The sequence below is a fragment of the Patagioenas fasciata genome, chromosome 15 (genome assembly GCF_037038585.1).
Source record: "Patagioenas fasciata isolate bPatFas1 chromosome 15, bPatFas1.hap1, whole genome shotgun sequence".
NCBI lineage: Eukaryota > Metazoa > Chordata > Aves > Columbiformes > Columbidae > Patagioenas > Patagioenas fasciata.
The window spans coordinates 10,246,146-10,257,917 of record NC_092534.1 but is presented as its reverse complement, the minus strand read 5'-3'; the positions used below and the strand labels follow the sequence as shown (position 1 = coordinate 10,257,917).

The 11,772-nt window shown below is 46.1% G+C and overlaps 1 protein-coding gene across 4 annotated transcripts in view; it reads right to left on the bottom strand.

Annotated features, from left to right (window-relative positions):
• The window catches only part of POLR3E (RNA polymerase III subunit E), a 29,043-nt gene that overhangs the window by 2,065 nt on the left and 15,206 nt on the right, over window positions 1-11,772 (bottom strand). For all 4 annotated transcript variants that reach the window (XM_065850496.2, XM_071815392.1, XM_065850497.2 and 1 more), the window contains 6 exons: window positions 10,002-10,061; window positions 8,859-9,016; window positions 8,510-8,574; window positions 6,521-7,014; window positions 1,855-1,932; window positions 827-952 (listed from right to left, as the gene is read on the bottom strand). In XM_065850496.2, the coding sequence (XP_065706568.1) occupies window positions 827-952; window positions 1,855-1,932; window positions 6,521-7,014; window positions 8,510-8,574; window positions 8,859-9,016; window positions 10,002-10,061 (981 nt within the window). The remainder of the gene's footprint in view (window positions 1-826; window positions 953-1,854; window positions 1,933-6,520; window positions 7,015-8,509; window positions 8,575-8,858; window positions 9,017-10,001; window positions 10,062-11,772) is intronic.

Sequence of the window (11,772 nt, the reverse complement as noted above, 5' to 3'; positions counted from 1 at the left end):
CAGTTTGCTTATTATCACAGCAACAGATCCATAATTTTTCAAATATGCTATTATTCCCTTTTCAGATCCCAATGTAATAAAGTACTTAAACACTTGTCTTACTCAAGTGGGTGACAGTGAGCAGAGGCCCAGCAACAACTATTAAAAGTACTACATTAGTTGGCAACTTTCTACTCAGCCATCCTGCATGGTTTTTAACGGCTGTTGATCATGGCCTGTGTGGTCTGTACCTTAAACTTCTTTAGCAAGTAAATGGTGCACCTTCAAAGACAGAGATGAAAGGATTCAAATACACTTTCACAAGGAAATGTGTTAACTACTACTTTGCCTGCTTGTTTTGGCTACGGTTTTGCTCCGTACACTGCTGCACGTCCTACTACGTAATGAAATGCGTTTCCTTCTGAACATGTGGCACTTGTGCTCTTCAGCATTAACCAGCAGCAGTCAGCCCACGCTCAGCACGCTGTGCAGAGCCCTCCCATCTCCTTCATGCCTAACTCCACGTTATTTAAAAATAACTCCTAAGTGTCACTTCTACCACACTCTAGTCTCTGCTGGTCCAAGATGACAAACAAAGATTTATCGCAATAATACAAAACAAACATGCATCAAAATCGCTACTCCTTGGAGAGAAAAAAGGTGGCATGAGACAAGTGTATTTTTAAGAAAACAAACTAAAAAACAAGCTCTGTCCACATTCCAATAACAATTGTTCTACCATGCTTATCATTCGTCAGTTCAAGGTAAAATACGATCCTTTGCTCAAACCAAGCATTAAAAATTCACGTATTCATTGGATCAAACCCACAACAGAACAGAAACTTACCTTTAACACTCTATCCACCTCCTGCTTGTTCAGATCTTCCCCACATTCTTGACTCAACTGATTCTGGATGACGTTCCTGCGCACTCGATAATTTTTCGAAAATATTTCAAGCAAAACTTGGCGATGCTATAATATAAAATGCATCATAAGTACAAAAAGAACAACAATTACTCCTGTCTTTCTATATATCAAAACCGCACATGCCTTAGTCTGTACAAAACCTTCACTGAACTACATGAGAGGATTCTTGCTTCATAATGCTGAAGCCGTCCCCTACACGTCTGCTCTCCAGCAGCGCCCCAGCCCCTGCGGGCTCTGCAGGGACCTCTGCACCCCCCAGCCAGACCTGCACCTGCACCTGTACGACCTGCGGCACCTCCAGAGGCACAATAACATGCTGAAGAAGGGGCTGCAACATATTCCTCTCTAATGCTTCCATAGGAGTTCATGTGGTCCGCTCCAGCCAGGAGGCTGGATATGGTTTTTCTAGAGCAACGCATAAGTCTTTCCTATAAAAATTTATTTAGATGATGGACAGAGGAGTTACACTGTCCATTCACATTTTGTTAGGCACCTTCCCTTTCACTTCATTTACTGTGATAGCAATTAAAACTCAGGAGATGTTCACATATGCTGTAATCATTTTCCGTTCTACGTATAAACGGATACATGAGGTAACAACATCATTTCACCTTTGGTGCATGTTGCATTATCATTAAAAGAAAAATGGACTGGATCCTGGAGTGAGGTCTGTGTTGGAGAACTCTTTCTCCTCACCGGTCCAAAATCATTTATATTCCACTGAGCTAGTTCCTGACATGCATTACCAACACACTGTGCTGTCCTGACACAGGAACGACCACGCTATGGGCTCAGAGCTCCCTCTCAGCTGGAAAAAGGTTGGTATTGAAAACCAGACACTTCAATGGGGAAAAAGGAAAACTGCCTGCTGTACCAGTTCCCGGAACACAAATCCAAACAATGCCAATAAACATATATATAGGAATGTAACTTATTTTTATGTCTACCTGATCGTAAGTGTCACCAGCTTCCCAAAGTGCATAGACCTTTAGTTCATCTGGTGAAGCAGCAGTCTGTGGAGGAAACTGAGAACAAGAGGCTGTTAAAAATAACCTTCTATTTAATGAGTTCTATGATACAGTATCCCTGGGCACCTATTAATGAATAAAAAAATGTCACTGCTGTGTAATGAGAACTGCTGGAACAACAGAAGCTGCTGTCCCACTCCCCACTCAAAGGGGTGACTGCTCAGGCACGGCCTGTCCTGCTGACACCCTCTCCCAGGCCCGATGGCTTCAAAACACACGATCGGTATCAAACCCGTCCTGCTGGCTGATCCTGTGGCACAGACCCCAAATTAACGAGGGTCTATGGGTGTGTGCCTCGATACACCCTGGCCATGGCTGATCAGTGCTTCTGGTGACAGGGGGGTCACCCAGTCCTGCACCACGGGCCCCGCCTGGCACACCAGCAACCAGTTCAGAGCTTTAAAAGGAACTGCTGGGCATACTGGGACCCTGTGAATTTAGCATGGGGACAGTTCCCTTGGACAGCAGACAACCACCACACAGCAGAAGAACAGTCCCAGGGCTTGGACCTTTGCCAGTATATCATGGCAAGATGTCTAGATTTATCCTATCAGCAGCATCTGCTTCCACACCACCCAGAGCAGTACTCAGCTGGGACCACCATGTGCATTGCAGGGTCTTTCTGGAGGTTTTTACATTTACCGTGGCAGGTTTTAGAGATTCAAACTCTATCCCGTATTTATCTGCTTCACTAATCCCAAGCCCGCATTACTGATGAGCACCGTGCTTCTGCTGTGTCTGTCATCTCTGTTTTGGTGCAGACTACAAGACTTCAGAAGACTGAACACTGACAGGCAATGAACAAGACACTTGTTCATTTCAGGCTCCAAAAATGAAGTGGTTTTGTTTGATTTTTCTTCCCCCCATGTGCCAAGCTCAAAAGATACTTTTTTTTTTTTTTATGAGACAGAGGCCTCAAACCCCGGCACACACAAAGGAACACAACCGTTTCCCTTCTATACCCCAAACTACTAAAAAAAGTAAAGTACCATCCATTTGCCTTAACATTTCCTGTTGGAGCAGTGACTAATGAGTGATGCTGGAATGCGCCTTCACTCCCGACACGTCTCTTCCTGTCTGTCACTAACAATTTATTCCTTGCTAACCACCCAGATGACCTAAATCAATCATCTATGAAAAGCTAACAAGCCAGCCCCGATTGTTCCAGCATCCCTCCCTCCCGGCTGCTGGTACAACCCAAGCCTTTCTTCCCAGCCTCCCTTACAACACACCAAAAGACTTGTGCACCGCAGAGTGGAAGATCAGCCTTTGCTTTCATGCTTTGCCTCTGATCTTATTGCAAAGGGGAAGAGTTTTGTCCAGTGGGAGCTGCCTGGTGGGATCAGCAGCTTTGGCTCTCACGTTCGTCCAAATAGCTGGACTATAACAAGGTTTTCACACTTGGTTTAGAGCCAGGATTCAGGTTTATTAGGAGAACAGAATTATGCCAGGTGTTGCAAGCCTAAGGACACCTGCTTTTGAAGAATACTATCTCTTGTATGCTTTCAGGACAGATAATATCAAATTCTGCAGCTTCCCTCCAAGAAAAAGCAGCCGCAGGAAATGGGGAATGCAGGGCACAGGAGCGCCCAGCCAGCAGCCACCTCGCTCAACCCAGACCCAGAGCCACACTCCTCCTGCCTCCGTCACACGGCTGAAATGCAGCTGTGCTCATCCAGCCATTCTGCAAGGAAACGGCTTCCATACCAACATAATACTTATTTGGGAAGAAAACCCCACCGAATCGTCTCCTCTTGTCCAGCTTTACCCTGCAAACTGTCACAAACACCAGTGCCCACAGCACCCTGCTCGCCTGCTGTCACACAGCCCGGCCACAGGAGCGGGAAATGCCGTCAGCAGCTCTTCAGGGACGCTGCTCTGTGCCAACAGCTTCACTGTCCTGCCATTCACTGTCCTTTTGCCACTTTATGTTCATTATCTCGATTTCTCCAGCCTCACCTCGAAACAGCTCTCTACTGCCTTAAAATCCTGCTTTAAAATATTTCTCCTGTGCCTCTTCCTGCTCTAAGGCCTCAGAGCTAATGCAGGGCTTGCAGGAGATGAACTGCTGCCCCAGGTCGTTGGGCTGCCACGTTAAAACAGAAGCTGCCGGGGAGGAGCCCTTGGCTTTGGGTTGTGTCTCACTCAAGCACTGAGCACACCCTAAAAATAGCCCCTGCCAGGCAGCCTCGCATTATAGCTGAACCAGACCGAAAGAGGCTGAGTCTGCCAGAAAACAACAACTTTTCAACTGGAACAGTCCTCCAGGTAAACTGCTGAGCGTACCTCCCCGGGAGCCTGGCAGCGGCACTGCCCCAAAAGGCTCACAGTCAGCATGGGGCTGCGTTCCTCTCCTGTCACCCTCGCCAGGCAGGACACCGGCAGCGGTTACATCATTTCCTGATGCCTCGAAAATATCCTCCAGATGTGGGCAGAACCTTGCTGCTCGGCAGCCCACAGGGACGGAGCTGGCAGGAGCCACCCCGCCTATCCCACCAGTCCGTGGGGAATGGGTGCAGAGACTCGGAAACCAGATTCCTGCGCAAACGTTTCCCATGGGGCTGGACATGGGCTGGGCCCGCATGAGCTCCAGACACGCGCAGCGCCGGCCGAGGTGCCTCTGCTCGCCCAGGAGCAGCACAACACGCTTGGATTTGCTGTTTCTTTACGTGTGCTCTTCCCTCCCACCCAAGGACAAAACAAAGCGCTGCAAGCACAGCACCCTGCAGCCATGCCCACAGCCTCATCTGCAGGTGGAGCGGCGTCTCCTCTGGCTCCCCACAAACACAGGTTCTCATACACTGGGTGCAGTCAGTCAGCTTTACCATAAATCCTACACTCCCTTGCTATGGTTTCAATTGCCATTTTCAGCAACATGTTTTCTATAATAGGGCAGCATGCAAGCCAAGAGTGTCTTTGCCCCCCACAGAACGTCATTTTAATTACCTCAGATCATTGATTTTTATCAGCAAAGCACTTTCAATTAGAGAAAACTAACGAGCAACTATGAAATCCCACACTAAACAACCCTGCAGGCTTTCCCTGAGCTCTGGCACCCCGCTTGGGTTCTGACAAAATTGTCCAGGGGAACAATCAAAAAATACCAAAGTGTATGAGCCCATGCAAAGAGTAAAACCAGCCCTGGCACCTTTGCCATCTGCACAGAGCATCGGGGGGAGGCTTGGGGCTAATGATTTACATGGCTGGTAACAGCACAGGTTTACACAGGCACCTCTACAAGATCTCAGGTTGTGGAGCAAATTCTGGCTTAGCAGACCTCCAGCAAGAAACGTTACAGTGACCACTTCTATACCTCTGCAGGTCTCCTGTGACAGGGTTTTCCAGACAGAAGGAAGCTCCCAACCACCTCTCTTTAGGAGGATTTTATTTTGGTGGGGTTTTTTTTCAGAAAAAGAAACTATCCTACTTTCACTCCTCACCGCCTTCAATCAAAGAGTGGAGGTAACAATTTCCAAAATCCCAGAACTTCCAAAGCAAACAAGTCCCAGCCCCAAGTGACAGAGCAGCAATGACCTCAGCTATTTACTATCAGCATGTCAAATGCACACGCTACACTGTGTAAAAAGGAGAGCCCAGCCAGCACTAACAGGCAGTTCCAGGCAAACATTACCCCAGGACTTGGAAGCTGTCAAGAGAGAAAGCAGAAAGTACTGAAATTGGTGGTCTCCCTGGTGGCATTTCCAGTCTGTTACTCAGCTCCCAGGTGCCACAACATGTACTTTGCACACGACTGAACATGTTCTTTCTGCCCCCTCATACAACCCTTGTTCCCCAGCTGGGTTTCAGCTCCAGTGCTGCAGGCTCTCACGTCAGCCTGCCTGCTTCCTCCTCTTCCAAGCAGTTTGCACGTCTTTCTTCCTCTCTCCCCAAAGGCAGCCGACTCCCAAGCTTTTTCTGGTTGCAGCCCAATCAGCACTGCCAGATGTCTTGTAAAATTAATTTCCTTTTAGGTTCTTTCCCATGATGCCAAATTCCTTTTCCTTTCCCAAACAATCTACTGTCACACAAACCTGGTTGTGTCTCATGCAATCACACTTCTATTTCTGAAACAGAGACACCCCTGCACAGTCTAGGAGGAACAGGACTGACCCAAGAAAGCTGCCACAGATACGGTTTGTTACTTTCCAGAGGGCTCTGCTGGGTGTGCCTTGCGGCTCCCAGGCAGGCAATGCCACCTTTCCTCCCCCAGCTGCGTCCCTGCTCCTGAAACAAGGAGCCTGTGCAACCAGGAGAGCTGGTGGGAAGCTGGGACTGCCTTAGATCACATTAACAGGAGCGAGTTGGGACAGTGAATCACTACAGCCCAACAGCCTGGACGTGCAAACAGAGCCCCAAACACAAGGAAGTCACACAGTGCAGCACAAAGCACAGAGCTGAGCACGGGGCCTGCCAGAAACAGAGGGCCAGACAAACCTCCAGCAGCTTCAACGTGTCCAATACTGGAGAGTTACCCAGAGCACATCTGTTCTTCCAGTCCAGCAGCACAGGACACAAACATCTCACCGCTCAGATGTTTAAACACATCTCCCCTCCCCAGAGTGCACCAAGAAAAAAACATACTTACAGGCACCAAAATCTGCTTGCAGCCAGTGTCCAACACCATGTCCTGTAACATTTTGTCCGAAATGCCACTGAACAACGTATGTCCCGGAGGAAGACTGGCCAAGTGAAGATTAAATAACCGTTTAAGCTCACTCAGGGTGAGTACAAACTGTTTCCTAAACGTTGACGACACAAATGCCTTCAGTTCTTGGGCTACTCGGTCAATGCAGCCTCCAGGCAAGTGGCCGTTTAGAGAGTCCGTGGAGTCCTCTGCGTGGAGGCCGTTGACAATGCCGTTGTTCATACCCTCGTAAGCTGAGGTATCCATTGGTTCCTCATCACTCACAGGCTCCTCTTTAATGTGGATATTGGAAACATCTATCTTGGCTGAGGTGTCATTTGATTTCATCTCTGCCTTCTGCTTCTGGAACTCCTTCTCCAGCTGCCCATAGTTCTGCTTTACTTTTGCTTTAGCCATGTTGACCCTTTGCTCCCCAGAAACCAGCAACGCATGAGCTAGTGTGAAAGAAAAGATATCATAAATCTCGCCACAAGCAGAGCTCCAGTCTTGCAGAATGCTTCTTTATGAGCTCATAGTGAAATAAAACCAGCAAACATCATCTGCTTGAGAAATCCAAGGCACAAACCCAGTTTGCTGATTAGATTTTACTTTTGTTTTTTTACTGACTTTTTCTGTGTGTGTCTTTTTTTTAATAGGCTGACTGTTGTAAGCCAGATGCTTGGGGAAGGGTGTTCCAGTCAAGGAACCTGAAGCAAAGTGCACCCATTCAATCACTAAGGCCTTTTCTGCAAATCAGGAAACCAGAATACAGACTGCTTATATCTCTCTACTTGTGATCCAAATGCTTCTTTGCCCAACAACTTTATTATTTTAAGAGTATCTAGCGGCCGGTGGGCACTGCTGCAGCAACTGCCAGAGCCATCACAAGGATGTCCTATAGGCAGAGTGAGGACAGTGAAGGCATTAACAGTGAACATGAACACTATTTTAGCATGATGTGCACAGTATGAAAGTCTGAGACACTCTTCTTACTATTATTATCCAGTAATGAGGAGCAAGGGACTGGAGGGAGTCTTTTTCCCAGGGAAAGCTGCACCTCTTCCCCTGTGTTCGTCTCACACCAGCTATCCCAAGGTGAAACAAAAAGGCGTGTTGGCAGCAGACGAACCCAGTCGCAATGCCAAAGGACAGAGCGCTGTGTTTAAGGCAAAAGCACGCACAGCACACACACTGTTATCTTCTCTGCTGTCGGGTTTGTTAATCCTCTCCAAATAACTCAACACCTAATCCTTCCAAGCAGATCAGACACAGGGTATTGAAATGGATTCATATCCTTGTTTGTCAGTTCTGCTTGTATTCTTCATTGGCTCTTGTGCCTGGCGATGAGCCAAATGCCTTGTTAAAAATCTCTGGAATCTCAGGTTTTCACAATCGTCTAGGATTATAGAGCAGCTACTTTAATATTCTCATTAGCATCCATGGTGGAGAAGGATGTCAAAAAGAGACAGCTTCACACCTCCTTACAGCACCCAGCCAAACACGTTCTTCATTAATTGCTCAGCCCTCAACCACAGCACAGAGAGCACAGTGCAAATGAGGGGAAACAAACGGAGAGGTCAGAATTACTTGTGCACTGGCCCTGTCCTCTCCTCAGGAGCTGCCTACACCATTACACCATACAAGATGGTTTAAATGAAGGAGTAGATTAAGAGAACCATCTGATTTTACACTATCAAATAACGAGTCCCCAGCGTCAAGGAATCCTCTCTGCTCTGCTACAAGGGTGCTACAGTAAGCTTGTGTCACCTCAACATCACTGATGTTAGTATAGACCAAGATCTGGCTCAAACGATCCAGTGGCAAGCACAAGAAAGGAAAAATATTAAGATCAGTCCCCAACACATTCAAAACCAGAGAGGAACTCCAAATCGCCCAGGAATACAGAAGGATGCATGTGCTTCAAGATGATCCAAGCACAATTCCGTTTACCTGATTGTGCCTCTTGTTTCTTTGGTGTCAAATGTTCCTTTACGAAATTATAGACCTTTTCTAATCTGAAAGACAAAGATAAAATATACCAGGACAGTTTCAGTTGTTATGCCTGCATGCAGCCATGTCAGCTTTAGCCACTAGCTAGAAAACTCAATTTCTCCAGGGAGGCAAGGAACAGGAACGGTCTGAATGACACAGTGACACCCCCACCACACCACTGCCCAGTGACTGTGAGGGGGAAACCTCTGAGGCAATACACATCAAATTATCTATCAGTGGCTACAAATTCTGTATTAGATAGTTCTCTGGTTTTAGCTTTTGCCCCCAAATAAAATAAGTCATTTACTTGGCCTGAATGCCCATCCACAGCATATGTTGCCTCTGAACTATATCTGGATGCTTCTTCACAAAGTCTTCATCATAAGGGAGCATGAACTCCCAACCTTTGTTTATTCTTGCCACAGACATGTGCTCTAGGAAGTCTTTCACATCTTCTGGGCAAAGCTAAAAGAAAAAACATTAAAAATATGGAAGTCAATTTACATAGGACATACGCAGGCACGAGCAATGGGCATCATTCCATGAGACAGGACGAGCTGGACTGATTTGGTGTATATGGGGCACGTCCATGAGGGCACACCCAGCTAAGTCAGAGACACTCGCCCTTCTCTGCAGCATCAACACTTTCACACAATGTTAAAAACACAGGACTTCAGAGAGCAGTGGTGATTAATCACCTCAAAGTCAAATAGCTTACAGCGTGTTTTGAGAAGAAAAGGGAGTTTCCAAACGGAGATGAAAAGACTGTTGTGAAGAGAAGCATATTCTACAGTGTTAATCTTATTTTAAAGCTGCAGGTCAGACATGCTGCACCTACACACGCACAGCTTTTAAGCAGTACTGGATCTTACATTCCAAAAATACATGGTCTGTGCATAAATTGACTTGTATTTTATCATTTTACTGCATTTTAAAGGATTGTCCTCTTTACTTAATGTTTCTCATTAATTTGCCAGTTTTAGCAGAATACGCAGGTGCCTGACTTGCTTTAAAGCTTTTATTCAATATCTTAACTGGTAAATACCGACAGAAGAGTTGCTCTTTTATAACACACCCAAAGCAGAGTAGCTAGTGTGGACTGCACAAGCACTCAGTTGGTCAGTTTAATTCAAATTGTGTCTCGCTTTCCACTGAAAGAGATGAGAGGTCAAGATGCATTCCGGTGGCTCACCTACAAGGACAGTCACATCCTGTGCAGTTGTGTAACTGTGGGAGATGCATGAAATGTTTCTAAAAAGGGTACATATCTACAGCTGCTCCACAGGGAAGGTATGCCTGGTGAGCAACACTGCAAATCAGCAGTAATGCAGATGCTGTGAACCTGAGAAAAGGCTTGAAGCAGCATCCGCTACTGACCTATGGACAATGTCCAACACTTACCACCAGCTGCTGATTTAGGGAGGGGGGAAAGAAAAAATATATCACTCACTTTCGTAACTGCTGCCACTTCCTTTCTCACAACCCAGCGGTCCTGTGTGAACTTCCACATCTAGGAACGGAACAAAGGAAAAAACCTAGTAACTGTATTAGGCCGTTGCTTTACTGAAGTTGTAGTACTGACCCTGTTCAATGATGTTACCAGAAAAATGTAAACCCCATTCCTTTCAAGTAGGTGATTCTCAGCCAGGTAGCAAGAAAACACTTTCTGGCCTCAAACAGCCATGAACACAGTATCAAAAGCTTTGAGAGTGTGTGGTTTGCCTTCATGAACCTGTGACTACAAAAGTATGAAGACTCTCTCGAACTCAAACTCCATTTAGCTTCCAAAGAAAAAAAAAAAGATTGACTGCAGTGATGCTGGGACTCATCATCTTAAAGAAACTCCTCATCCACTTCTGCTAATGCAGAGGCCTGTAAAGGCTGCTGACTGTTGCTTTTCTGCAGGACACAGCGCGCAGGAAGTGCCTGTCCCCTTCTTCAATGCACATCGTGGTCACCGACACTTATGCTGGGACAGCTGCTCACTCACACACTTGTCCCCAGGTGAAGCAAAAGCTGGGGGCTCTGCAGAGCAGCTCCGCAGGTCTGACACCCTGAGAGGCCGCTGCTCAGGATGCGCTGACAGGGACACACGAGGACTTGAGCGGAACGCTGAACATGACCACTGATTTCTTCCTAAATAGACTACAATCTCTTCTAGTATTTGTGTGAATAATGTTGTGAAGAATAAAAAATCTCATTACTGCCAATTTCTTCCTGCCCCACGACATCGTCTATGCATCCCTCTCTCTGCCCACAAACACACAAAACCACCACGCTTGCTTTAGGGCACACGGCTTTTCTGTTTGAAAGCACAAGAAGCTGCTGTCCAGAGGAGGCAGATCTGCCAGCTCGCCCTGCACACCGTTCTGAGGCAGCTGTTTCTCATTAGGCCCTTTGCCCTCAATTAGAGCCACTGGTATTCAGGTCCTCTGAGTTCATTATGTGAGGAAAAAACAGAAGCTTTCTGAAAAGACACAAAGTATGTTTCCTCCTTCTCCCCAAAGTACAGTACAGAACAGGTGGACACTAAAACTCACTACTGGCCATAAATATTTTTTTAACCTTATTAATTACTTTTCACAAATATATACAGGAAAATAAAGTTCACTTTCTAAGCTAGAACACATTTTCTCCACAGATGTAATACAGTATTACATACTGTTTCTGAGCCTTATAACCAGACATTTCACTTTGTCTAAAAGCCAGAAATACTGATGCTTTCTATTTTCTAAAATTTTAACTTTTTCCCTGTTGTAGAGCTAATCAGCCAATTACTTGTCCTTGAGATGAACACAGATCCACTTCTCATGCAAGGTATATCTGACAGAGTTCAAATGAAAATAATTTCTCCTTACATCTTAATCGCTAAAACACTACCGCTTACTTCACTGAGTGTAACTTCTGGCCCCTAGGACTTTATGCATGACCTGTCACCTAATCTGCTGTGTCCTGAAGACTTATGTCACTGGGTCACACCTGAACCCAGGTCTCCATATGGCTGTGTCTTTATGGTGTCTTGATGTCTGCCCAAAAGTCAGTTTCAATCACCATCACTTTTATCTTACACTAGTACTGTAATACCCTTAAACTCTCTTGCACACCATGCTCCTATTAAGACCTAAAAACCATGAACAAACTTTGCAAACAAGGGGAACAGTCAAGTCTGACTGAAAAAAGAGAAAGCAATCCACTCATCAGCTTCTCTTTGATGAGGTAGA